The sequence below is a fragment of the Cryptomeria japonica genome, chromosome 1 (genome assembly GCF_030272615.1).
Source record: "Cryptomeria japonica chromosome 1, Sugi_1.0, whole genome shotgun sequence".
Taxonomy (NCBI): domain Eukaryota; kingdom Viridiplantae; phylum Streptophyta; class Pinopsida; order Cupressales; family Cupressaceae; genus Cryptomeria; species Cryptomeria japonica.
Window position 1 is genome coordinate 663,976,249 of NC_081405.1, and position 26,966 is coordinate 664,003,214.

Consider the following 26,966-nt stretch of genomic DNA (forward strand, 5'->3'; position numbering starts at 1 on the left):
AAGGTTATTTGATGATTTGATAATTGGATCAAGGGTGACGCTTATGGTAGGTATTAGGACCTAGTTGCTTTAGGCCACAAGAAATAGGCCACCTTGAGCCTTTTCTTAAAGCTACCATTGTGGGTAGCAACCACAGAGAAACTGTCTGGGATATTAACCCTAGAAAGCGTTGCATACCTGGACCAAAATGGTTTATATTAAACCATAGATGAGAAAAAAGAACTACATACTTTACGCCTTGATCTCATGCCGAAATAGGTATATAGGCAATCTAGGGACAAAGTTGTCCCTTGTACTCAGATGTTCAGGGATGGGGTCTAGGATTTGGTAAGTAGATGGATTGCGAACTATCCTAATTTTAAAGATAAGGGAAATAAAGGAAAAAATAATTCAACGCATACTCAGAAGGAATCCTGTATGGATTCACTTGACTTCTCGAGGCTTTAGGCCAAATTCCGAGGCAGAATTCAAGCTTGCATTATGTTATTTCATTTTCTCCTAAGGACCGCGACCTCGGTGTACCCCTATTAGAGGAGTGTAGTTCTTAGTGAGTGACTCAGGACTCGGATGGTCTCGATGAGTCTAAGTCTCTGGCCAGAGCACCTCCTATCCCAAGTTGAATATATGCCTACCCCATTTGGGTAAATACCTATCTCATATTGGGTAGATGAAACCTGTTGTCTCGTATGGACAGATGCCTAACACGTATGGTTAGATACTCATCCCGGATGGATGAATGCCTAATCCAATTGGATAGATGCCTAGAGTATGTGATTGAATCAAACACAGATGATTAAATAAATAATTTTTTTATAAAAAAATTGTCAAAAATTCTTAGGTTAGTAGTATGGGTTTGTTACATGTGGTATCAGAGCCAGGTTCAAATCTAGGCCTTGAGCTCACTTCAACTTGTGGAGTATATTGGAAGTAGTTGGTAGTAGTAGAGACAAATTGTTATGTCTTAAACCAAGAATAAAAAAAGAATTCAAATTTCAAGAAGACCTAGTTGATAACTACAGAGGAAGAGGAAGCATACCACCTTTTTGAGGAATCAAGGGAAGCTACTAATGATGGAAATTAACAAGGACAAAGGAAATGATGAAACAAGAGTCGAAGCTATAATCAAGGGGATAAGAAGTCAATGCAAGTGAAATGATATTAGAAGCACGATTAAATATGAATCGTAACAATAATCAAGGTAATGAAAAGGATATTTTAAAGCTATTCAAGGGTTTAAAGGGAATTACCCAACATAAGATTCGAAGGAAGCGAATTGGCACTAAGATACTTTAATTAAACAACTAAGGAATTATGAGGAACAAAATGGGTATGCCAAGGATACAATCACATGAGATTCATTATAAATCGATGTGAAGGTGACATGAATCCATAGCCTTTGGCAAGGGTTTTTGGTAAATTGTTAAGTACATACCTATGATGAGGACGGTTAAATCAAGAAGGGCTTTTTGGAGCTAAATACCAACATAAAGGCAAAATTTGACATACATGGATAAGAGGTATAAATAAAACACTTGAAAAAAACCTTAAAACAAGGAAAGGAAGATCCAAGCCCTAGCAACAACAAGAAGGAATCTTAATGAGAATCATTCTTTCAAAGGGAAACATGAATTCAAACAAAGATCAAGGAATAATTCATCTGAAAGGAGACCACCTCCTATTCAAATCAAAGAATGGATACAATGTTGATGGGGGCAATTATAATAGAAATGATCAACAAAGAGGATAGCTATCTACCAAGATTCGATGAAGAAAGAAATGATCCCCCTAGGAATCAAGAAATAAAGATAAAACCATTCAAATTTTGGAGAGGTACGAGTATCAATTGCGAAATAAAGAGATGAACTGATGCAAAATGCAATGGATGCCACTTGAGAGGACACTATGCAAAATATATTTTCTTTTTCTTTAGACTAATCATTAACTACAAACTCTTTTATTGTTACATTAAATAAGTGCATCAGGACGATGCACAATTTAAGGGGGGAAGGATGTCATAAGCCTCCTTTATTGCTACTACCATTGTTATTTCTATTATATCATTTTGAGGTTATGTTAGAAATGAATTTATTGAATATGATTATAATAATGAACACACACATAAAAAAATAATTTAGAAATTATTAAATTCTTCAAATTCAAATAAGCATGTATGTCGTAGGAGAAATTGGAAGCTTCTAGAGGGAATCATCATCCTCCATTTTCTTGCATGTAACTCCTCCATTTAGTGATCAATCAATTTTGAAAGAGGATAATTTGGGAAAAAGAATCTCATTTTCAATTAATTCTCTTGCTAGTGGAATTGAGGGATCTTTTATATATAATGTATGCAAGTTTTCAAAAGGAGGGGGTTGATTCATATCTTTGAAGAAATTTCTCATGTTTCATGTTGATAGAAATAGTATTTCTTTTGTAATCATGTTTTATTGGTAGAATTGTTAAGTTTGTTTGAAGAAAATTCACCAAGTTGCAAGGAAGGATCTAGGAAGGACAGTGAGAAGATTGGAGGAGATTCAACATCAAGCTTCGATAACCAGGTTGTCTTCTCTTGCTTTCCATTAATTACATATGGAAGAAAATTGTATTATAAAAAAAAAATAGTTTCTATCATTTCTTTTAGATCTTCAAGTATATAAAATTTTTAGATTGTTTAAAAACAAAGTAAATTCCTTCTTCTTAATTAGGATAATTATTGATAAAAGTACCTTTCACATAATGCATGTAAAAGATATTTTTATTTTTATTATTTATTTAATTTTTTTAGGAAAAAAAGTAAAAAAAGAAAGAAATCAGATTTTTTTTTATGTTTTTGCTTTCTAAATTCTTTTTTTTATGAGTGCAAAAAGAAAAGAAAGAAAGAAAAAATCGTATTTAATTCATTTTTCTTTTGAGAATAAATTCATCTCTCTGTGATTTATTGAATAATGTTTGCATATGAATTATTGAAAAATTTTCTGAGAAATTAGGAATGTAAATTTTTTCTCTATGATTTTATGATGATCACCTGTGTATCTTGTTCTTTATTAGATTATTCTGTGAATTAAACTAATCTCTCTCTCGGGATGTATTTTTGATCATTGAGTGCAAATTTTTATTTCTTTAGCTAAATCTTAGAATCAAACCTCTTTGAATATAAAGAGAAAATTTATCACGAAAATTACAATTATGTCGAATGTATGACAACTAATTCCCTGCAAACCCCCTCTCTATGAAATCTTATTCATGAAATACATATAATTTCATCTCAATAAATATAAATATAACTCTGTGATTCTCTGTGTAATCAATCATTATGAAATCAAAATAAATATATTTGAGATAATTTATTCTCATGTGGAAATCTATCACTGTGAAACTCTACCCTATGTTTTTCAAGCATTATGTGCAAATTTATTTTCTATGGAATTCTATTATTTTGTGGTAGTAATATATATATATATATATATATATATATATATATATATATATATATATATATATATATATATATATATATATATATATATATATATATATATATATATATATATATATTATTAAAGAAATATGTTGATAAATTTAATCATTATAGAAAAAGGGTATGTTAATGCCATGTTGTTACATACAAAATAAAAGGGTATGCTTTTTTTAAGATTTGTTTGACATGCGTGAATTCAAATTGCCATTGATTTAGCATTTACTTATATTTTGAAATATTTTAATCATTATGAAATTCGATTTCTATAATGTTAATAATATATTAAAATTTGATTTTTTTTAAATTATTTGTTTAAAAGATTTAAAATAATCAATATAATAAATGATTAAGTGGTACCATAAGTTAATTCAAAGTAAAATAATAATAATAAACTTAATTAGTAAATACATGAAATATAATCTGGATTAGATGATTTATTTATAATTTAAATAGAGTTTGTTTATAAATTTCATTGATTAAGTTATAATTTGGCTTTAGTAACCTTAAGAAAATTATAATATGAAATTTATTTGACTATTTATATAGTTGATATTGTTAACAAATGAACATACTTGTTTATACTTTCAATTAAAATTTTATAATTTGGAGTTATCGATAAATAATATTTTCAATTTATTTTCAAACTACCTATTAATTAATAATTTGAAAACTTTGCTTGCTGAGCAAATTATGGTCGGTAAACTTTTATTTGGTTACAACCCACTCGTAATTTGGAATCATTCGGTTATATTAGTTTTATTGGGGTTGTTAGCTGGCATTTCCAATTCAATATGAATTATATATATATATATATATATATATATATATATATATATATATATATATATATATATATATATATATATATATATATATATATATATATATATCGCTATGATCGCCAATCTAAATTTGATATGTTCATGCTTAGATGCATAGTCTTTGACCAATTGACTACTTCAAGCATCATGCAAGTTACATAATTGATGTATCCTACAAATTACAAGAAGCTAGATATAAAGGTCATTCTCAAATTTGAATAGTAGTCTCTTAGTAGTAGTAGATTGAAATTTTTAAATAACCAAGTCATTTAAATTAGTCAAATCTAATAGTAGTCAAATTTATCTCATAACTCTAAGGGAACATAAGACTATTAAAAGGAAGAGCTACATTTAAGGAAGAGGCGAATTTCTTAGTTGAACTTCATAGTAAAAATCTATTTTGTTAGAACATTAATATTAATTGGGTAGTGGAGAAACTCTATTTGAAAACCAAAAGTTTTATCAATCTGGAGTCATTTAACTATGTTTTTGACTTATCTCTTGAACCACAAATCGAATACTCAACTTCTATTGTAAGTTTAATAGAACTTAGCTTCGAAGATTAAATGAGTTATGATTATTATTAGGGAATCCTTACCTTAATATGTGCTTAAGAAACCTATTCCATGACCACGTAGTAGATTATACAACTATTTTAATTGAGATAACCTAGGATCAAATCTTAACTCTCTTCTAAGAGTTTGTGATTAATAAATTATTATTTGTAGAAAATGTCCTTATAATATTGCATTAGTTCAAGAACCACTAGAAGAAGATTTCATTTATTAATTGGGGTTATTTAGGAACCATAATCATATTGGTTAATTAAAAGTAGATTGTTGGGATCATCTAAAAGTCATGTTCGTATTGGTTAAATGAAAATGGATTGGTTGGAATTAGAAAGGAGTCTTATTCATAACGATTGATTGAAGCTATATTTATTTGAAATATTTAGGAGTCTTATTCACATTGGTTAATAAGCAGTTGGTTGATTTGGGATTATTCATATTGGATTCTCTTATTTTCAACATTGGTAATTAAAAATAGTGTGGATATCAAGGTTATTATTAAAAGCTTTCCATCAAACATGTTAGTAATAATTTCATTTTCAAAGTATTATTATTTGATGATTTCAAATTTCTTCAAACAATTATTAGGACTCATATTTAAAGCAAGGATTATCATTTGTAGAAAATGCTTAAATAATTAATTTTTGTGTTACTCTAATTGGAATAATTAGTTGATTTAACGTTGATGAGGTTATTATTAAGCTTATCACTAAATAGTTCTTTTTCTTCCTTCAACAAATAAGTGATAAATTCATTTCCAAACTTTCGTTGTTTAATCATTTTCCTTAAGCAATCTAATACCTTTAAAATATTAAGAGTTGTACTCAAGAGTAATGGATGCTCCAAAACAATTTTATATTACACGTGAATTTAGGTTCTTTTCATAAGTTATCTTTTACAAGTATTAAGCAATTAGTACTTCATACATATTTAATCTAGCCTTAAATTTTTAATCATGGTTTATTTTCAAGAAAATGCTATTCCAAATAGTTGATTTGTTTATGCTCCTTTCAATTACTAAGTTCAAGCATGAAATAGTTCATTTCCATTATTATTGCTTCTCTTAATATTCACGAATTCAGAATTAATTTCGAGTTAGACAACTAAACAATAGGAGTGGGAAACAATAAACCTTAGCAACGTTCGGTATCTACGGTTCCTCTGGGTCATGCTTACAGGTAATGTTGTCGTGTTGAACTACTGCACCTAACACCTAATAAAGTTGCAACAATGACGTCTCTGGCATCGTCCCTATAAATTGTCGGGGAGTAATAAGGGACACTTGGAAGTTAAAATACAAGGGGCAGGTAATCCCCCTTGTATCGATAAACTAATAAGATAATATTTAAATAAATTTGCATTCGCTAGATAAACTTTAGTAAACCCTGTTAGGGTTGTTTGAGTGGGATGCTTTTAAAACTTGGCTTAATCTTCAAGGTTGTTTGACGATTTGATAATTGGATCAAGGGTGATGCTTATGATAGGTATTAGGACCTAGTTATTTTAGGCCACAAGCAACAGGCCACCTTGAGCCTTTTCTTAAAGCTACCATCATGGGTAGCAACCACAGAGAAATTGTCTGAGACATTGACCCTAGAAAGGGTTACGTACCCACCAAAATAGTTTACATTAAACCATAGATTAGAGAGCAGAACTACATACTTTACGTCTTGATCCTGTGCCGAAAGGGGTATGTAGGTAGTCTAGGGACGAAGTTGTCCCTTGTACTTAGGCATTCAGGGATGGGGTCTAGGATTTGGTAAGTAGATGGATTGTAAAGTATCCTAATTTTAAAGATAAGGGAAATAAAGAAAAAAGTAATTCAACACATACTCGGAAGGAATCCCATATGGATTCGCTTGACTTCCCAAGGCTTTAGGCCAAATTCTGAGGCAAAATTCAAGCTTGCATATGTTATTTCATTTTCTCCTAAGGATGACAACCTTGGTGCACCCCTATTAGAGGAGTTTAGTTCTTAGTGAGTGACTCAAGACCCAGATGGTCCCGATGAGTCTAAGTCTCTGGCCAGAGCACCTCCTAAACCAAGTTGGATAGATGCCTACCCCGTTTGGGTAGATGCCTATCCCGTATTGGATAGATGAAACCTCTTGTCCTGTATGGACAAATGCCTAACCCATATGGTTAGATGCTCATCCCGAATGGATGAATGCCTAATCCAATTGGATAGATGCCTAAAGTATGTGATTGAATCAAACACAAATGATTAAATAAATAAATAAATGCTTGAAAATTCTTAGGTGTAGCATAATGTTCCTGGAATGTAATCCAATGATCCACAACACCCATAGAGAACTAGCAAGATAAGGAATGCAGTGCATTACTCCGCAACATCTTGAAACTGCACAAACTTTGATCACACACATAGATAGTGCTCATAGTGAAAAATCTGTTCAATTAGGAAACTAAAATATAAGAAGATCAATCCATCATAACCATTCTATACCAATCCATAAATCCATCTAATACATATCCAGTACAACCGTGTACATTACTAGACAAAGATACCATTCACTAGAGCAATTTTTGAACCAAGCAAAAAGACATCCATCCACCAGAAACACAATATATCATCAACACTTACCATTCAAAACACTTACAATTAGTTTACATGGCATATCCACATAAACCTGAAAGAAACACATCATTTTGCACAAAATTTGCATACACTTCTCCATAATATCACTTATTGATAGACAGTCAGACCAACATATAGATACAACCATATACTTTTGCATTAAGACACTTCTAAATTAATAGTCAAACCACCAAAAAGAAATAATAGACATCAGCACCAAAAATCAGACCAATAAAACCAACAACCAAACCACCAATAAGTTTGACATCGCAATAGCAGCATCAACCAGACCACTAGTAAGTTTGACATAAATGACAACTAAGACTAATATGTGCAACATAGTTATCTCAGTGCTATGTCACAACATGAATCACCAAAGGTGGTGGATTTAGGGAGGTTAATATATTGGAGATTGAGGATGGGATACAATAATATGCTTCATTACTTTTAATAATTTTTGGCCAATCTTGGTTTCTATTGAATTTTAGATTTTTAAAACTTGTGAACCTCTCCTTGAATGTAATCCTTTCATTTTAACATGTGTATATTATCCTTCTTGATTATATGTGATAAGATCAATGATAAAAAAACACAAATCTAGGATGGTCTATGGACTTTGGATAAAATGACTTATGTCTTAAGCCTTAGTTCTTAGAATTAATCCTCTCATAGTATTTTTTCTCACTTCATTTTTGGTACATCCAACCAATTTTCTAGTAGAATATTAGAGCCCTTCTTTTTGTTCCTAGGTGAACTCACAACACTGGTTCCCACTTTTTGACCAACTTTGACACTTAGATGAGCATTTTGAAAAAAAACCTTCACTTTCCGACACCTATAAATTTTAAACCATTAAGAATTTGAAAATGAGGTAAACTAGTGATTTGTAACATCTTGTTTTTAGATTCTAAATATTATTTTTTCAAGTTTTTTTTTAAAACAAATTTATTGATTTTTCCATCTCCCTCGAAAAGTCATTTTTACAGCAAACAACATTTTTTAAGAGTGATGTGCATCCTAAAATGCATAATTTTTTTTTCTATAAATGATAAACACTTAATTCTTTTGAATTTTGGTTTTTTTACATCAATACCCAGGGCATGTAGTTGGTTTGATAGTGATATGTTGAATATTTTCCATTTTATTTAGTTTTGAAGTCCGACTAATTATAATTTAGATATAGGTATACATTTGAACACATAACTTGTTCCATATATATCAAAATTCAATTTTCTTTTTTGTTAGAAATAAGACATCAATACTTCGAGCATATATATTTTTTAGAATTAGTTTACTATTTTTCCCAATGCATTGAACAAAGAAGTTCATGTTTGGTGAAAAACCTACATTCATAAGAAATAAAATAAAATATATATTAATGAGATTAAATATATTGAAAATTATACTATTTGGAAAGCTTATAATTAGGAATAAATACTTTTAAAAATAAAACTTCTAAATAAATTCATTTGACCCCCTAAAGCCTAATGTAAAATTGATTTTTTATCAACATTTGATAGATGCAAAGGGGACTCCATTGCAAGTATGATTTAGAAGTAGAGAGGTTCTATCTAAGAAATTTTGATATAAGAGACTTTGATCTAACTCTCTTCAATTAATTACTTCAAGTGGGACCTCTTAAAGCTTAAATCATTGTATTTTTTAAAAATGTATGATTTTAGCAAAAATCACGATATACCAAAAAGTGGGAACCAATATTGTGAGTTCACTCTCGGACTCTGTTATAAATTATTTACAAAAACTTCATGTAGTTCCTGATTCTTCCTCTCTTGGCTCTTAATTCATGTTAGGATTTTGGTGGAATTAGATTTGTCCAAAAAACCTCTTACAAAAACTAATCTCAAAGTGGGTAATAGATTGTAGATATAATAACTAGACATTCCATTTAGATGCACACATTATTTTCTAATTGGTGATATAAATCACGTACCCAAAATCTTCTCAACATGGAAAAAGGAATTGCTACCCAAGGTTGGCTACCTAGTGGTGAGGGGTGAATGCGAGTCACCAATATATTATTGTTGATATTTATACTCTATCTCTAGCTTATTTGCAAATTATTTTAAGGACCCTTTTCCTCCCTAAGGTTTTTCTTCTTCAAGTACTTATTCGACATAGATCAAGTCGACTACTCTCTTTAGTTATCCCTTAAGTCTTGCTGGATACCCTTTACGAACTCCTTTAACAGATGTTGACTCAACATCTTGTTAGATTATCCTTCTTAATTTGGTCTTACACCCTTTGTTGAATAATTGCATTATTTAGGGTGCTAAATAATGAACACACGATTCTCTTATGAAGACTTATCAAATTCAAGATATAAGATGTGGACTATAATTCCTAAAAAGAAATATTCTATTTTTTTAAAGAGTGTAGATCAAAGAAAAATGATTCTTTGCTCACATCCTAAGAAAGGTTAATCAATCATGACTTATATTTATGCTCAACATTTTTTTTAAATTTTGTTTCTCCTATTTTCAAAGTAGAATTTTTTTCTGTTATTTTTTTAATTTTATATAGAGAGTAAGGGCATAATCCCTTAATTCATGAACAACAAAATTCAAGGAACGAGGAATGCAAATTTTTAAATAATAAATGCAAGTGCCTAGCTCTTAGCTTGATGTGGAATACATGGCTTTGCTAAATGTCTCAAAGTAATTAATTAGTTACTATTACAAAAATCCAAGCATGTCAAGTGAATGCATTAGAATATGTGAAACTTATTTTTTTTACTAGGGCTACCTTCACAACTACAAAATTGGTCTTGTAAGTGTAGATTTGAACTAAGCTTATATTTTTTATCTTTGCTTATTTTTAGATGCTCACTTTTAGTTCACCTTGAAGTTCTTAGTCTAATCTTCACATAAAAACTTGATTGGTCTAAGAGTTTGCACATGATAAGGAGAGTTGATTCCTTTGTGCAAATCCCTTATAAGGATGTCAAGTCAATAAATTTTAACAAGATAGAGGAAAATAAGTAGTCATGTGATATGCCTAGAATGTTGATGTCACTATATGATTATTTTTTTCTTTGTGATATGTGATAATAAGTGTTAAATTCACGTGTTCAAGCTAGATGCTCTAAATGAATTAGGGGTTTTCCATAAGTACAACCCTAACATGCAATTCAACTACTTCATGCTTTAATTTAGCTCATAATGATCAATTAGAATTAAACAACGAACTTTAATACAAGAATCCTTATTTTTTCACCCTAATTATTACATTAGGACTAGACTAATAAAAATAAATAGTAAAATACATAATTTTAACCATTAAATTTTAATTAAAATATCATATAAAATAAATTTGTATCAATATAATTATTATAACTATAAACGCGCATATCCTTTACCCACACTTTTATAAAAAATAAATAGATATAAAAAAACTTTACATATGATAGCTTTTAAAATATTTACATATAATAGAACAAATCAAAGTACATTAATTTTTCCTATTAAACACTGTACAAATAACAAATTTTGATTTACGATATCCTTACTTATATTATGAACCTCTATATTTTCATTAGTAGTTTTTTGGATTAAGCTGTGTATAGATTTTTGTCATCAACATTCTAGATCATATTACATGATCTATCATTAGGATGAAAATACATATAGAGCATAATTATGATCAACGCTTCTGATATAATTCCGCTCTCTATGCATTTCATCTTGATGATGGGTCATTCAATATGATCTGAAATATTCATGCGAAAAATCTATACACAACTTAATCCAAAACACTACTCATGATCTTCATGAACTATAGAAGCTACACAACTTTAACCTCTATATCTTTCAATGAAATAATTTAAATAACATATTATCATTTACAACATCTTTACTTACATTATGAACTCCAACTCCTCATATAATTACGTCTACTTACATTCCTTATATTCCTTTTCAATATTAGAATAAATTATAGAATATTTTAACTTTTGACACAATTTTTATACACTACACTATCACTATAAATTATAAAACAAAAAGTTACATCAGTTTTTATTAATTATTTGAATCTTAAGTCACATCCCTATTATTTAATGTTATTAAAATAAACATTTAATCTTACAATAACTCTACACTATTACATATATATTATTAAAATTGGATTTAAAATAAATCAATGCAATTTGTAATTAATTATTTAAAATAAAAACTAAACTATTCTATAAACCAATCATCCATGTATAGCAACCCATGTTCTCTTCACACTATTTGTAAAGAACTGGTCCCATCAAAGTACTGATAACATCACATTTTTCCCTTTATCTTTTGCTCACTCATCAACACTTTGTCTTTTTTTAATGTGACATCACTTGCTTCTTTGCATTGCATTTCTAGACTAGTTTTTTTCCCCTGTGTGCACTATTGTGTACCAAACAAATTTAAGTATTGCACTCCTTATGAGAACATGCTTGACATTGACTCCAAGACAATGGTGACAAATATTACTAATTGTTTACATATTGCACATCCACCCACCAACAAAATCTTCAATTCAAAATAGTTCTTGTCTAACTTTTTCATGGTTAAAAAATTGCATTAATGGGGACCATGGACTATAATATCCACCAATGTCCACCCAAATTATTAAATTAATATACCCCACAAAATAATTAAAAAAAAAAAGGGTTTTCTACAGAGAGAAAACATATTCCAAAATCCATACTGAGAGAAGGATTGTACGGATACTGAGTGGGTCCCATGGTGAAAGTGTCATGTCATATTGTCTGCTAGCAATTTACTTTGACTGACAACACTATAATGAAAATATAAATATTCTAAGTACTATTTAATTTAAATAAAAATTATAATTATAAAAGAAAGATCTTGTGGACAGATGTCCAGCTCAGGTACTCGGTCAGAATGTCCTGCAAGATTCAGCTTTCCATATACATATATACATATTCTGCCAATCATAAATATATATACATATTATATATTAATATACTCCATTTCTTTTATTATGTTAATGGTAAAGTAGACTTCATTTTAGTAGGCAACTGTGTGGAGGCAGCCTCAACTAGCTGTTTACTGCTGTCTTAGTTCTACCCAGAACGTATATTCTGTTTACAGTCCCCTCTCATGTGATAAACCTCTCATTTTGGAGGCTATAGATAAGGTGGGTATGTGTGAAATCATAAGGATATTGTGTGTAGACCACAGTAGAACAGTGGGTATATGTCACAGAAGCAGGTGGGAGTGCTTGAGAAGTTGGCATCCACATAGCCATTGGATGAGCAGAAAATGGTACTGCTTTTTTACCCCTCTCTCTGGTCTTCTGTTGTTTTTGATGGCTGGAACCTGGAAGTTTTCAATAAAACACAAAAATGAAGATGCTATTGACAAACCCATGTTTAGATCTCCTTGTGTGGGTGATGATGTTAAGGAAACATGTTGAGAAGTTTTCTGCAGCAATGGCAAAGCTTTGTAGATTGCTTTAGATGTGATTTTTTTTGCAGATTCATGAGTTAGGGCACCACTGTGCAAACCCATTTGAGCATCAGTCTTCAAACTGGTTTATTTAGGTCAGAATAATAAAGAACAAGCTCTTGTAGTATTAGCAAAGACCTTTTGTCTGAGATGGGTATATCGATTAGATTTAGAGTCAGTGTTTGTCTTAGATTTTGCCGCCATGGTTATAGGTTTGCATAGATTCTAATGCCATTTTCTTGAGCTCTGCAAGATAATATTTAGCTGTCATTCCGTATTCAGACACATTGTGTATATTTTCTTGTGGGCTTTCGTGCAATTCTGGAGCATGATATCATTGTCTACCATATGCAACTTTACATTAAACTGTGATATGCATTTTTAACAGTTTCTTTTAAAGGAATAAAACATACCATGCCATTTTTTGACGCATGTCTATATTGGGTTATGTGTTTTTCCCTGTACATGCCATTTCCGAAACTCATTATTGCTTTTCGTTCTTGTTTTTTCAGAATGGAGTGATTTGGATTTGGCCATAGATAAAGACACAGTCAGTCGCATGATACTAGTATAATACTTTCAATCCGGGTGTTTTAGCCTTTGTACAGTTTTAAACCCTTGGTGTACATGCTACAGCCGGTTGGAGTAATATTTTTTGGGCATAGCGGACAACTTGAGAGCTACATCTATGACATCTTGTTGGGATAGAGATGGGCAAAATTCCAAAATGAATTTGGGTTGCAATGCTACGCCATCTTTGAAAGTTTTAACTTCTCAACACCAAATAGATCATATGGTGAAGAATAGTAACCAGGAGAACCTTGGTGGTGATGATACAGTTTCCAATAACAGCTTAGATCGATTTGAGAAATTTTCAATAAGGTACACCATATTCTTCACTTCATTATGTTGATATATGCTTTTCATTCTCTTCAAAGCTTTATATTCATGTAAACTCATCACATTCTTCGCATCCGTATAATCATATGAGCTGTTTTTCACTTTTGTAATATGAGACTTGTGAATATTAGGATTAGATGGTCTACTGGAAAATTGTATCATACTCAAATTGAACTCTCAATACATTTGTTCTTTGTGGCTACCTAGGAGACCTGAAATGGATTTAAAGATAAACTAAATATAGATTCGAAAGTCAGTAACATGTGCTTCACTTGCTTCATCAAAACCTAAATGTTCCTATGCAGTATTACTTTGTTTATAGTATTGAATGGTCTTGTCAAAGAAAGTCTAGCTGCAAAGCCTTTCAACCGATTTATTAGATGCTAATCACAACACCATAAGAGGCTTAATAAATTAGAGGACATTGCAAATGGTAATTAGTCTTTCCAATTTCTAATAAGCATAACAAGTAAAAACCAAAACCAGAAACACAAGTTCTACTCTTCTAGCTGGATTAGTTGGGCAATGGGGACTAAAGCTGGGCATGATTTCACAATACAGATCTTATGTCTGGTGGCAACTACTCATCACTGTCTCGACTTATTCTAGTGGTTTTCTTTGAGCTTACACAGCCTGTTACTCATGAGGATGTGTAATAACATAGCGCAACTGTTTAAAAGCATAGTATGAAGCTTAATTTCACTTTGCAAGTTGGAGAATTAGATTTATTTAAGCTAGATAAGGATTTCATTTACTTGACTGGTTCACAAAACTCGTATGTATATGAAGTACCATAAATCATTTGTCAGTTGTGTTTTAATGGCGATTTGAAAATTTTGCACATGACAGAAATAAGCTTGTAATTTAGTTAATCTATGAAAGCTAAGGAATGCCCATAATATACAAAACAGGAGAAGATAGGAACACAGTATTGTTTTGGGAAAACCTTATGTGACTATGAATTACAAACTGATTACGTATGTTATACGAATCCACTTGGTTCCATATTGCAGAAAATATGTGTTTTCAGTTCGAGCCAAGGATATTAAAAACAACTGGCCTTTCTCTCAGAAGTATGTACAGACATGCTTGGAAAATGGTAGACGACCACTGTTACCACCTTTTGAATCACGTAATGACATTTTGCAGGAAAAGTTCAAAAGTAAAGAACATTTGGTTGCTGGAAATGATATAAAGAAATCTAATATGATATCAGATTGTTCAAACAAAGAAAAAATTGAAGATTCTAGGGATTACGAGAATGGTATGTATAGAGAAGGTTGGTTAAAGAAACAGAAGAATCATCCAAGAAAGAAAAAGATGGTTCCTAGGAAAGCAAGAAATGGTCAAACTTTAAGAAGAAATACCAAGGAATCTATTGTAGAAGGCCTAGTAAATGTAGATGAAGTCCAAGAAGCTAAAGGGGATACGATAGAAGAGAAAACAATTCCAAGAGAATATAATGATAAATGTCAAGAAACAGAAAAGAACTTGATGGTCTTACCTGAGAGTGATGCCATGGCTTGTGTTGCCGATACAGACCTGGCACGCTCTTTAGAATTAGCAATTGGAGAGCATGGAACTAGGAAGATTACCTGTGAATCAATATACAAACAACAAAAGAATGAATTTGAATCATCTGACAAGCATCTCAATGCCAAGGGTAGAACTGAGGTTCGGAAGAAAAAGAGAAAGAAAATGGTTGCATCTGAACTCAAAACACTGGAAGATAGTAAGAAGGAACAGGCTCCAGAGAAGAATAAAGATGGAGGTGAGAAGAATGATGTTTTTGGGAATTCAATATCTCTACCAGATGCTTTGGTACCAAAAGTATGCCCTGTTTGCAGAACATTTTCATCAACATCCAATACAGCCTTGAATGCCCATATAGACCGCTGTCTTTATGTCGAAGCAAATGCTAGAAAAGCTGGAACTAAGTCTGCAAAGCCTAAAGTGAGAACCATTAAAAAGAGATCATTAGCTGACATATGTGCTGTGGCTCCTGTTTGCACATTAGAGGATTTGGAGCAGAATACTGGTGAAGAAGATCAGTTGGCCACAGATGTAAATCAATTGCCTTTGGATGGTCCAATTTGGCGAGAGAAAACAAAATGGAAGCGGCATCGACAGAAGGTGCAAAATGCCTATGTAGATTCAAAGGGAAAAAAGCTACGGGTTTTGTCGAATTTGAAAGGAACCCTCGAGGCCGAGGAATGTCAGCAGAAGAAGTTTCCCAAAAGAAGAAAAAAAGTGGCCTCCACCACTTTGGTTCAATGTTCTGAGGGAGCAGCCAATGTTCAGGATTCAGTTTCTTCAAAAAAATCAAAGAAAAAGGTATATTGTCGTTCCCCTAGCATTTTCCTTTTGTTAATCTAAAAGATAAAGATAGTAGCATTATTGATACAGAATCCTTAAAGCAGCAAGGATAAAGACTTCTGATGTATCTTTCCCGTTTATCGTTTGCTTTTATGCCAATAAATCTGAAATCTTGGAAATAAAAACTAGTAGTTAAACTCAATTATCAGACTGAGATACAACTTGAATTTCTGTTATATTTTCTCACATTCTCGATAGATTCAATATTCGCTGTTTTGTTATGGAAAATTGTAATTTCATGAGTATTTCAGGTGCAGGCACTACAAAATAATCATAATTGAAATACAATTTGATAAGTTTAATCATTCAATTGTGTCAGAGTTTCAATTTCCATTGGTTATTGAGACTAATATATACACAATGCCTAGAACAGTAAGCCATGGCTTAGTACAACTTTGACTTCATGGGCAGTCAGCGTGATGACAGATTAGGAAGCTGGAAGAAACGTAAAGAGTCAAGCATAATATAAGCTGAAAACAAAACTAGCTTCACATATATGCATTCTGCTTTCTTCAGTGCCAAACAATTTCATTTCTGCCTGCACATATCTCACACTGCCTTATCGAATTTGTTTACATTAGTACATTACTACATACAATCTTCTTATATGCTTTCTAATCTTTTTCAAAGAATTGGGCTTCATTTCGAGCTTTATATACAATGTCTATTCTAAATATTCTTGTCTTTCATTTTAAGAAATATCTATTCTTTTCTTGTTTCTAAGAGATCTTTTGATTTTTCTTGTTTTCCTACGAATTATCTATGGAAAAATCTTCCAAATACAATATGGAATAACCTATTGCACTATTCTTATCATGGCTTGCGTTTTGTTGTTGATATTCCTAATGATGTTGTTTTTCCTACATTGTTTTCCTCCAGTTGAAAACTTTAAATCTCTGGATTCAGTGTCATTAATTCTCCTTCTAAGTTTTCCTAGATCTTTACTTTATTCCATGTGTCAAACAGATTCTTGAAATTAATCTATATTGGAAACATCTTGAAGCACGTCTTCGATACCTTATCATCTTCATAAAGATCTGCATTTTTTACCACTTCACTGCTCTCATCTAATTTTACATATCCATTTTCTACTTCCATATGCTGGTGAATCCATTGCATTTCTCTAGAAGTTTTATCTACATCCAGATTAATCTCATCCTTAAATAACAATTTTGCACCTGCTACAACATTTACATCTTCACTTTCTTATTTGGCATACCTCTCTCCTCGACTTTACCTGTGTTATTACATTTTGCCGGTTGTCTGCGATATATTCATCGTTGTAATTCTTCTTGATCTCAATGGTTCTTGGAAAGCTCTTCATTTCTACTGCATGGTCGCTAACTATATTGAGATTATTTTTCTCTTTCTCAACTTGATCACTGTTACATTCCACTTCAGCTTCCTTAATAATCTGGACACAAATCAATAACTTTAAAATATCTCTTCATGAAGGATTTATCCATCCTAGGATAATGTACATGGGTTCTTCTTCATATTCATCAACATCTGCATGCGGGACAATGTGTTCCGTCTGCTTCCTATTCGTCAACATCTTCATCGGGGGCAATATTTTTCAACTATTTCCTCTTTCTCAAGGTCTCTACAGTGCTGCACATGTATTGCATTCCATTCATTAGTGACTCGCATAAGTCTTCAACGAATTTAATCTCTTTGTTTACTACCAACTTTATTCCTTGTCTAATCATATATAGCGGAAATCCCTTTGTTTTCGTTTTTATCATCAATTTCATGCTGTCCATTCTTCTCTTTTAATCAATATTTCTTTCAAGGCAAATATTCATTACCACCAAAGTTATTTCAATTTTTCTACCAGTTCTTTGTCAGCTTTGTGACTGTAAATTTTATTTAATAAGGATTTTTAAATCCCCATCTTTTTGAAGTATGATATTATATACCCACAACAGACTATTGAAATCTTCAAACTCTAAGAAGACACTTTCAAGGTATATTGAAAGCACTTCCTCAGTTTTCTAATCTGATTTAGTAGGGCTTAATTTTAGTTTGAAGACACTTTCAAGGTATATTGAAAGCACTTCCTCAGTTTTCTAATCTGATTTAGTAGGGCTTAATTTTTTCTTCCTTTGGAATTTAGCTTAAATAGCCTCTGATCTCATTTATCAATCCTCACCGAAAATGTTATGAAGAAAACATTTCTCCTTCATCTCCCTCCCAAATTCAACTTAGCTCCTTTGAAAGCTATTATTTGACTGTTTGACAAATCAATATATCTTTCCACTTTCCACTTTAATTCTTTTGTAAGGATTTAGCTTGACTTAGGTCAGGTCCCCATGCAGCTGTTTAGTTTATTTTGATTAATGCTTTTGCTCAACTTTTTGAGCAGTAATTTGTAATTTGTGGAGCTGGTGGCTCCGTGGATATAAAATTTGCTGCTTGTTTTAAAACAGTCTTCTCAAATAATATTTCTAAATGAATTCTTAATAATGTTTTCTGCAAATAAAATTTGGAGGCAAAATTAAAGGTAAATAAAAAGGAGAGAGAAAAAATGGTGAAGCCATGTGTCATTTTTTTCAATAAACAGTTGCTGCATATTCCATCCCTACCTTTTTATGTACAGCCTATTTTCAATTATTAACCTCATGTTCCCATGCGGCTGCTTAATTCTATTTTATGTTTAAATTTAAGGAGTTAAGTGTTCCCATGCAACTTTAAATGTCAGAAAAAAAGATAATTTGGAATCTTTCCCTATTCTGGTGGAGAAGCTATTGTTTAGGAATTAGAAATAAGCTATGGAAGAAAGGGGGGCTGAAAATAAGCAGAAAGTAGCGACTGCTTAATAACAAAAGTGTCAAGTGGCTCCACAATTTGCTTTCCCCCTTTTTTTAAGATTTTATTTCTATTTTTTTTTCAAATTTTAAGTTCACAAATTTGTATTAATACTATTAATACAAAGTTGAGATGTTTTGTTTACAAATAAGCATCAAAGATAAATATTCACAGGGCCAGTTGCTTCACAAATAATTCCTAAAAATATTGAGCAGCAATTGCTAGCCAAAATAAGCTAAGCAGCAGCAGCAGCATGGGAACATGCCTTAAGCAACAGCTCTCCACAAAAGTAGGAAAAGATTCCAAATTTCAGTAATTAAAAAATTACATGGGACACTTTTTACTTATTTTTAAACAGAAAATAGACTTAAATAACTCCATGAGGACATGGAATTAGCCTGCTCAGACATTGCGGATACAGCATCAAAACCTTAATCATACTGAATTTCGAATCTTATTTTTCTTTAGTAAATTTCTGCTGCTTATATCTCTAACAAAATTCAATACTCTATGCACACAATTACATCCCATCTTAAATAAAAGTGTTTATACGTTTTAATTTCCTCTAAAACTTCTTATAAGATTAAAGCTTTTTTTTCTGGTTTTATGTAAAAATATTTTGGCTCCCTTATTTTTGAAGAATTAGGGGGGTCCCATGGAGGGGGCTGCACTTTTGACCCACATTCAAGCTGTGGGTGGAGGCCTGGGCTTAATCATCGTGCATATTTGTAGTTAAATCGTAACAATGTATCATGTTGTTACCTATTTGGACTGGTCTACTGTTAACGCGCTTTTGACTGGCAAATGTGTGCGACATTTAAGCTGTGGGCGGACTGAGCCACTGCTCCTATTTTTATTGCTAACAAGATCCCATGCATTACGTTATATAATGAAACAGCTGAAACCTGAAATTTTGCCGAAAATTCTGTGCAGCAAATCTTTAGGATAAGGTTTTAAGCTGCTGGTAGCAATTAGGGATCACAAATTTACAGTGGCTGCAGAGACATCTTTGTTTTAGGGATATTTCTGCTTCTTCGCAATATCTAGTTTCTATGATTTTTTACGAAATTGCCAAAAACATCAGCTTATACGTTACTATAGATTAAATAACTGAAAAAGTCTCTAATAGTCATTTTATTGTATGGAAGTTTGCAATCCTTTTCTGCGTCGAGCTCCTAAAATTTTTGTGCAGAACCCACACAAAAATTTGTCTAAGACCTTCTCCATGGACCACTAGGCTATCGATGGGAGAAGCTTCCAATATATTCATGGTTGATACGTCTGCATAGCACATTCACTTGAACATATAAGTGATTTTATTTTTTTGTTTTGATTTCCAGCATTTGCTATATTCTCTTATACAATATAGCACACTATTGTCGTGTTTTACATTCAGGTTCACGCAGCATCATCTGCTAAGCATGCTCAGATTGAAGAAACTGTCAAAGAAAAGCCTACAAGTTCATCATTAGGAACTTCATGTAAAGAGAAACCTTTTGTGTCTGGAAATGCAAGAATAGAAACAAAGAGGAAGCAGCAGATGTGCTCGAAGCAAGTTGCTCAGGAGCAAGAATCATACAGTAAGAATGACAAAGGCTCGACAGATGTACAGGAAACCACAAGAAGTCCACTAGAAGAAGAGTTGCATAAATCACCTTCAAAATTAGCACCCCCTTCAATTTCTGAGGGCCAAAGCATCCAAATAACAGTACTAGGACAAACTAACAATGAAACATGGGCAGCAGAGATGTCAGAAAGTGATCGCTCTCCATCGGTGGAGGCCTCAGAAAATTCTGATTGCAAAAGGAAAAGACATACATCAAGACTACACTCACATAATGATATGGTACATAGTGTTTCAAGAAATGAACTTGCCTCTACCTCACTTACTATGGAAGAGGGATCAAGGGCCAATGCTCAATCACAGTGTCAAGCCCCAACAAAACCTTCAGAATTATTTGAAGGAGTGAATAATCAGCCTTGTGAAGAAATAACAGAAACACAATCCCATTCAAATTCATTTGTTGGCATTTCTTGCCAAGATTCACGGATAACATACACTTCCCACGGAGCATCCGTGATAGTAGAACCTGAAAATAGGACGTCTGTTGTTGGTCATGGTACAGTAGATGTTTCCACTGAAACTCCAGCACAGATAACGGGTGTTTCGTTCCAGGATCCATCTAACAAAGGCAAAAATGATCTAGCATTATGTGAAGAAAATGAGGGGAAATCCTCTCTGATTTTTCATGAGAACTCAAATCCAAGCAAGGCTATGCAGGAAACAGTTGCCCCACAAAAATTTTTAGGAACGAATTGTGTGGGCATAAATGATGCAGCAAAGGAGAGAGATCAGTCTATGTCCCTACAAAATCAGGCTTTGAAAGAGAATGCAGCAGCTCAAAATGATATATCTTGCCTTAATTCAGCAACGGATGCTTCTGCAATTCTCAGCCCTTCAGATAGACAGTTTATCTCATTTGCCAGAGATCCTGTATTGTCTAATTTATTGAATGCAACTACTAACATCTGTGCATCTTCAAGTAGCACATATTTGTACAATGGGCTTACTGTTGAACAATCAAAGTCACATAGTACTCGAGTCACTTCAATATCAGAAAATGTCAATTCTAATAACACATGGATGGCTGAAACTGAACGTTCAAATCCAAGAAGTATGCAAGAAAGGCCACAAGCATCTGCTCAGAAGTTTACAAATACTTCATGTGGCGTCTTTGGTGATGCTATCTGTCCATCTTCTTCCACTTTCTCCAAGGGTCTTCCACTGACCTTACAAGGAAATCTGTTCCAAAAAGTACCCTTTCCATCCAAAGATTCTCAATATCTTAATCAGCAGTCCTCTTTTGGGAACATGAAGTTAACATCGGTGACTGTACCCCAAGTTGTTTCGGCCTCCACTCTTGCCAAGCAATTAGGCGAGGGAAAAACAGCAGAGGAGATTTTGCATGGGTGTTTCATGATTGAACAAACCTTAAGTGCTTGTAATTCTAAAAGCAATCAGGCAGGTCAAAATTCAGTCCACAATATTTCTACCAATCCATCAGAGAAACAAGTTGGATCAAAACAGAATCTGAATAACTCTCCGTTTGGGATTTCAAATGGAAGCTATTTGGGGAATCAGGTTGTGGATGTAGCACCTTATGCATATAGCATTCAAAAGAGAGGCAGTTTAAATGGTAGAAACTTTCCTTCGGCATCTCTTGGTTCATCTGGTGCAGCTTATTCTTCAGGTTTAGTTAACAATCAAGGCCTTGACAATATAAATTGTTTCAGTGAACCTAGTATGTTTGGAAATCCTACTGTGCGTTTGATGGGGAAGAATTTGATTGTGGCAAATACGGATGGAGGACAATCCAAGCAACCTGACACAAATCCAAATAGTATGGAAGAATTCCGCAATGCAAGCTACCTTAGGCTTCTAGGATTCACATCTGAAGAAAACCTTTTGCAAGATGGGAATAATCAACTAGGACGTTCTATGGAAAGTTCTATTAACTTCGACCAGGATATGTTCCATACCTTTGAAGGCGTAAGAAGTCAAGAATCAAGATTATTATGGAACAGAAATGGATGCAACCAGAAACCAACATCTGCTGTAGGGAATTTTTCTGAATGGCTGCAAAATATTTCAGTTTCAACTTACCAATCATCTGTTGAGGCTACTTTAACAAGTGCAGGACCTGTTTGGTGTCAATCAGGCCTTACAAACTCAAACATGAAATTTTCATCACCACATGTTTCAACAGCATCAGTAGAAAATAGAACATCTAATAGGTCTGCAGGTGTAATCTCTCAAGCAAAAAGACAGTCTTCATCTGCTGTTCATTCGCAGTCAGATCATGCAGTGATTGTTATTGACGACTCTCCTGATGTAGATGCTGTTCCCAATTTGTCAGGTCTTGAACCTACATCTTTCAGTGGACGGCCTAACAAATTTGAAGAGGGTAATTCAGTGGGCGGGATCTCAAATTATGATTCTATTTTCAGGTCTGGAAAAGCATGGCCTCAGGTTTCTAGCATACCAAGTCTTTATTCATCATGTAAAGAATCAACCGTAGCCCGCAGTTCAAATCTTCAGAGGGCAAAGGAAGTGCAGGCAGAGTTGAGAAGACTAGGAATTACCAATCCTGGAAACTATGGACAGCCTTCATTTGCTGTACATCCACAGTCTGAGCCAGAAGTCATTATAATTGATGATACTCCTGATGAAGAAGCTGTGTCAAATTTGCCACTTCTTGAACCTACCTCTTTCAATACACAGCCCAGACAATTTCAAGAGGCAAATTATAATTCCATGTTTAGGTCAGGAAATACATGGGCTCCTAGTATACCGACTCATTTCTCAGCTTGTAAAGAATCAACCCTATCCTGTGGTTTGAATCATCAAAGGGCAAAGGAGGTACAGGCAGAATTAAGAAGACTAGGGATTACCAATCCTGGAATTGCACAGTCCTCTAGTTCATTTTTAAAACCAATGAGAGGGGGCTGGGCGAACGACCTGAATAATGTTTTGTAGGACCGTCTATTCTGCTGGATCACCCCTTGAAACAATTTTTCTATTAACAATATTATAAAGGGTTCTGATTCCATTGCGATTCATAAGTTCTTATACATGGCTTGAGAAATTTGTGTCATGCTAGTTTGAAGGCTTGTTTGACAGGTATAATTGATGGCAAAAGGCTACATGGGCAAGGTTATTCTCTCCACAATCTATGACTGGTGGTGCTTCTTTTAATTCAGCTCCATACCTCTCATAATTGTAAGAAACAAGTCAGAAACACAAGATGATGCTCAGGAAGCAGTTCAGATTGTCTTAAAATAAAGTGTTCCTCAGATTTTCCACATTGACTTATTTTACAAGCGGTCAATATCCATAATCAGTACCTGTTGTAATTGACATTCAGAACAATTAAGTTAAACAAACTTGGCTTGCAGGCCATCGTGCTTCTTTTTTTAAAACTACTACGAAGGCTGAAAGCCTATTTTTTGGAGATGGGCATCTGTATTCGTATATTAATTCTTTTTTGGCGAAGAAAAAGGAAACATGGTATCTTCTTTGTTGCAAATAAGCAACACTATGAGAATTGCCATTTTCTGTATTTTTTATGTTTGTTTAAATCTATCAACCTGGAGACTGGAATTTCAGCTACAAATCACTGCATGTTTGAATGAATCCGGCATGGAATAATGACCAAAGGAGAACAAATCTTATATAACAGTTTTTGATCAGAACATAAGTACAACTTCAATTTGTTAGTCTAAATTTGTATGACAGTAGCATAAATCTTCATTAGAAATGTGGGGACATACCAACGAGAGGTCTCCAAACTAGAAATACAAAGGAGGCTGAATTCCTTTGAAATTCCAAAGAGATATCCCATCCACCTCCAACCACAACCTAGACTTCAGAAAAAGATAGCCAATTTAGCTAAACAAGAAAGAGGTAGTGAGGGAAAATCATCTTCTATAACTTACAGCATTTTAATTTTCTTTTGATATGGTTGGACTATTTGTTCTGTTAATTGTGTTGGAGTTTGTATGATGCTAGTTGCAATAATATATACAATTTGTAATGGGAGTGCGATAATTTTAAACAAAGTAAACAATGCTTAAAAGATCCCTCGATATTGAGTATCATCGTGTTAGTGCATATTAGACATCAGAATTATTGCTTTTGTACCAACTTCTGATTTGTCCATGAAACTCAATCCAATGAAGTTCTACAACGATCAAAGTAGCTAAATTTCTTGTTGCTATTTGAGAAAATAAAGACAGCGCCCTTTTAGATGGCTCTATAATTTGATTCATGAAGATCTTAAATGATGTGAACGTATTATACAGTATCATACATAAGCATATGCAATTGTAAATCTGAGATAGGTTTACCACTCATGGTCTATTTGATAATAAATCTGAGATATGGTTTACCACTCGTAGTCTATTTGATAACTTGTGCTACTTGTAGTGGTCAATATGGGATTCTACAATAATTAATGTAAGTGATAGACATTTTGCAGTTCTCATTCTTGCCATCTATCATTGGAGTCATTGGAGTTCTTGGTATGAAAGATTTTGAATTTGAGTGAAATGGAACCACTAAATTCTGTTAGGTTCATATTGAATATGGATAAAGGAAATTTGTTAACTATTAATTATTTGTCAAAAGGCACTTGGTTTAATGGCAAATTCTATGTTGTAAGCATCTAGATGACGCTGAGTTCAAATCTTCTACAATATCAAAAAGAAAAAAGAAAGTATCCATTATTCTTCAATCTATGTTATGGATGACATTATCGTTATTTATAGATTAAATATCTACCAAAAATTGTTTAATAAATTCTTACATTTTTGGGTATTAATCCACTAAACATAAATCAAAAGCTAAGCTGATAAATATATATATATGTAATATATAAATCTAAATGAAACATATTTCAGTATTTATTATTTAATAAAACTTTTTGATCAAGTTTAATACATTGTTAGATTTGATTGTGCTAACTTATTTCTAATAGATCATTTTCATGATTCATTATCAAGATGGTGTTGTCTTCTCTTGCTATCTCAACTTCATGATAGATCATAAAATATGATCCAAAATATTGATAAAAAACTAAATAAATAATCAAATTAAAAAATATATCAAATTAATATTATAAATTATAAATTAAATTTTTTTTGTCTCTAACCTAATACATACAAATATCTCCAACATCCATACTAATTAAGTGAGTCAAATAAGTTTTATAAACAGATCTGAACATCCTTTCATACAAGTGATTCAATTGACATGGGCACCTGTAATAGTGGGACACATCAAACATGTACGATCAGTCAACACAACAAACTAAAGACTATGCATGCAATGCAATTACAGTCATCTCTTAATGGTCACAATGGCCGGTTTGTCACAATATACAAAATAACAAACCTGCCTTTTTAAAAAGATTAGTTCTATATGTAAAAAAATTCACTCATGTCGGGACTGACAAGATTTATTGTTTAATTTATTCAAATCAAAAGAATGAACACAAAAGTCAAGACACCACGAAAAGACTTCACTGTTTTGTTCAGTTGTCTAGCAAATTCCCATGCATTTCATGTGACATCAAATCAGATCCCCAAAGGCTTATTGGAATTCGACCTCCTAGCATACAGCAAACAAATCAATATAATGAGGATAGATATCTTACCCTGAGTAAATTGCAGCTACCAGAGTTTCTCTGCCGTATGTACTTACACATTCTTGGGAGAGCTTCCATGAATTGTTTAAACAAAAATGTAATGAAGTTCGATGACCAAAATAATGCTTTTAATCTGTGAGACCACGAGCTACTTCATAATAAGGTTGACCATGATATACCCAGATTAATCTATTTCTATCTGATAATTCCTTGAATTTTTGAAAGCCATATTCAATTGCTTTATTCTTATTTCTTGTTCTTTAGTTCATTAGTCCCATCGAATCATGAACTTCTTATTCTTCATCTCATGTATGGTTATGCTCAGAATTCAGCGAAGAGCTTTCAGTGATCCTCACACGACTTTTCTTAATAAAAATGCAGTCTTGACAGTTCAACGTTATTCTGGGTATCGTTTTTGGCGGTTATATCTAAGAGTCAAAGGATTCCTTCAATGATTTATATCTTTCGAATGGTACTGGTAAAGACGATTCCATTCAAGGACCCATCAGTTTTTCTTAATGGTAATACAGTTTTAACACTTCGACTTAATCAGCTTTCAGTTTTAGCTTTTAAAATATTAATTATCAAATTATTCTTTCAATTGATCAATATCTTTTTCTAATGAAAGATTTTATATCAGTTATTGTGATCATTTCTGATTTTGATTGTGTTTGTTTACATCAATGTTTTGGATCACATTCTGTGATCCATCATCAGGATGATAGCAAGTTTCAGTAGAAAAATGAAC

At 32.6% G+C, this 26,966-nt stretch overlaps 1 protein-coding gene across 2 annotated transcripts; it reads left to right on the forward strand.

Moving 5' to 3' along the window:
- Positions 1-12,463: 12,463 nt before the first annotated feature.
- On the forward strand, positions 12,464-24,187 carry LOC131071975 (uncharacterized). 2 transcript variants are annotated; one of them, XM_058007968.2, is made up of 4 exons: positions 12,464-12,746; positions 13,442-13,811; positions 14,843-16,163; positions 20,410-24,187. In XM_058007968.2, exons 2-4 carry the CDS (start codon positions 13,618-13,620, stop codon positions 23,548-23,550), a joined length of 4,656 nt encoding a protein of 1,551 aa, XP_057863951.2. In that variant the 5' UTR covers positions 12,464-12,746; positions 13,442-13,617; the 3' UTR covers positions 23,551-24,187. The 2 variants fall into 2 exon arrangements, with proteins under 2 accessions (XP_057863951.2, XP_057863952.2); XM_058007969.2 differs by having other exon boundaries at positions 14,979-16,163.
- Positions 24,188-26,966: the final 2,779 nt, after the last annotated feature.

Excerpts from the sequence above, each read along its gene's own strand:
- LOC131071975 (XM_058007968.2), top strand. The coding sequence starts at position 13,618 with ATGACATCTTGTTGGGATAGAGATGGGCAAAATTCCAAAATGAATTTG. Across the intron at positions 13,812-14,842 it reads TTTGAGAAATTTTCAATAAG|AAAATATGTGTTTTCAGTTC; the intron begins GTACACCATATT and ends TCCATATTGCAG. Across the intron at positions 16,164-20,409 it reads CAAAAAAATCAAAGAAAAAG|GTTCACGCAGCATCATCTGC; the intron begins GTATATTGTCGT and ends TTTTACATTCAG.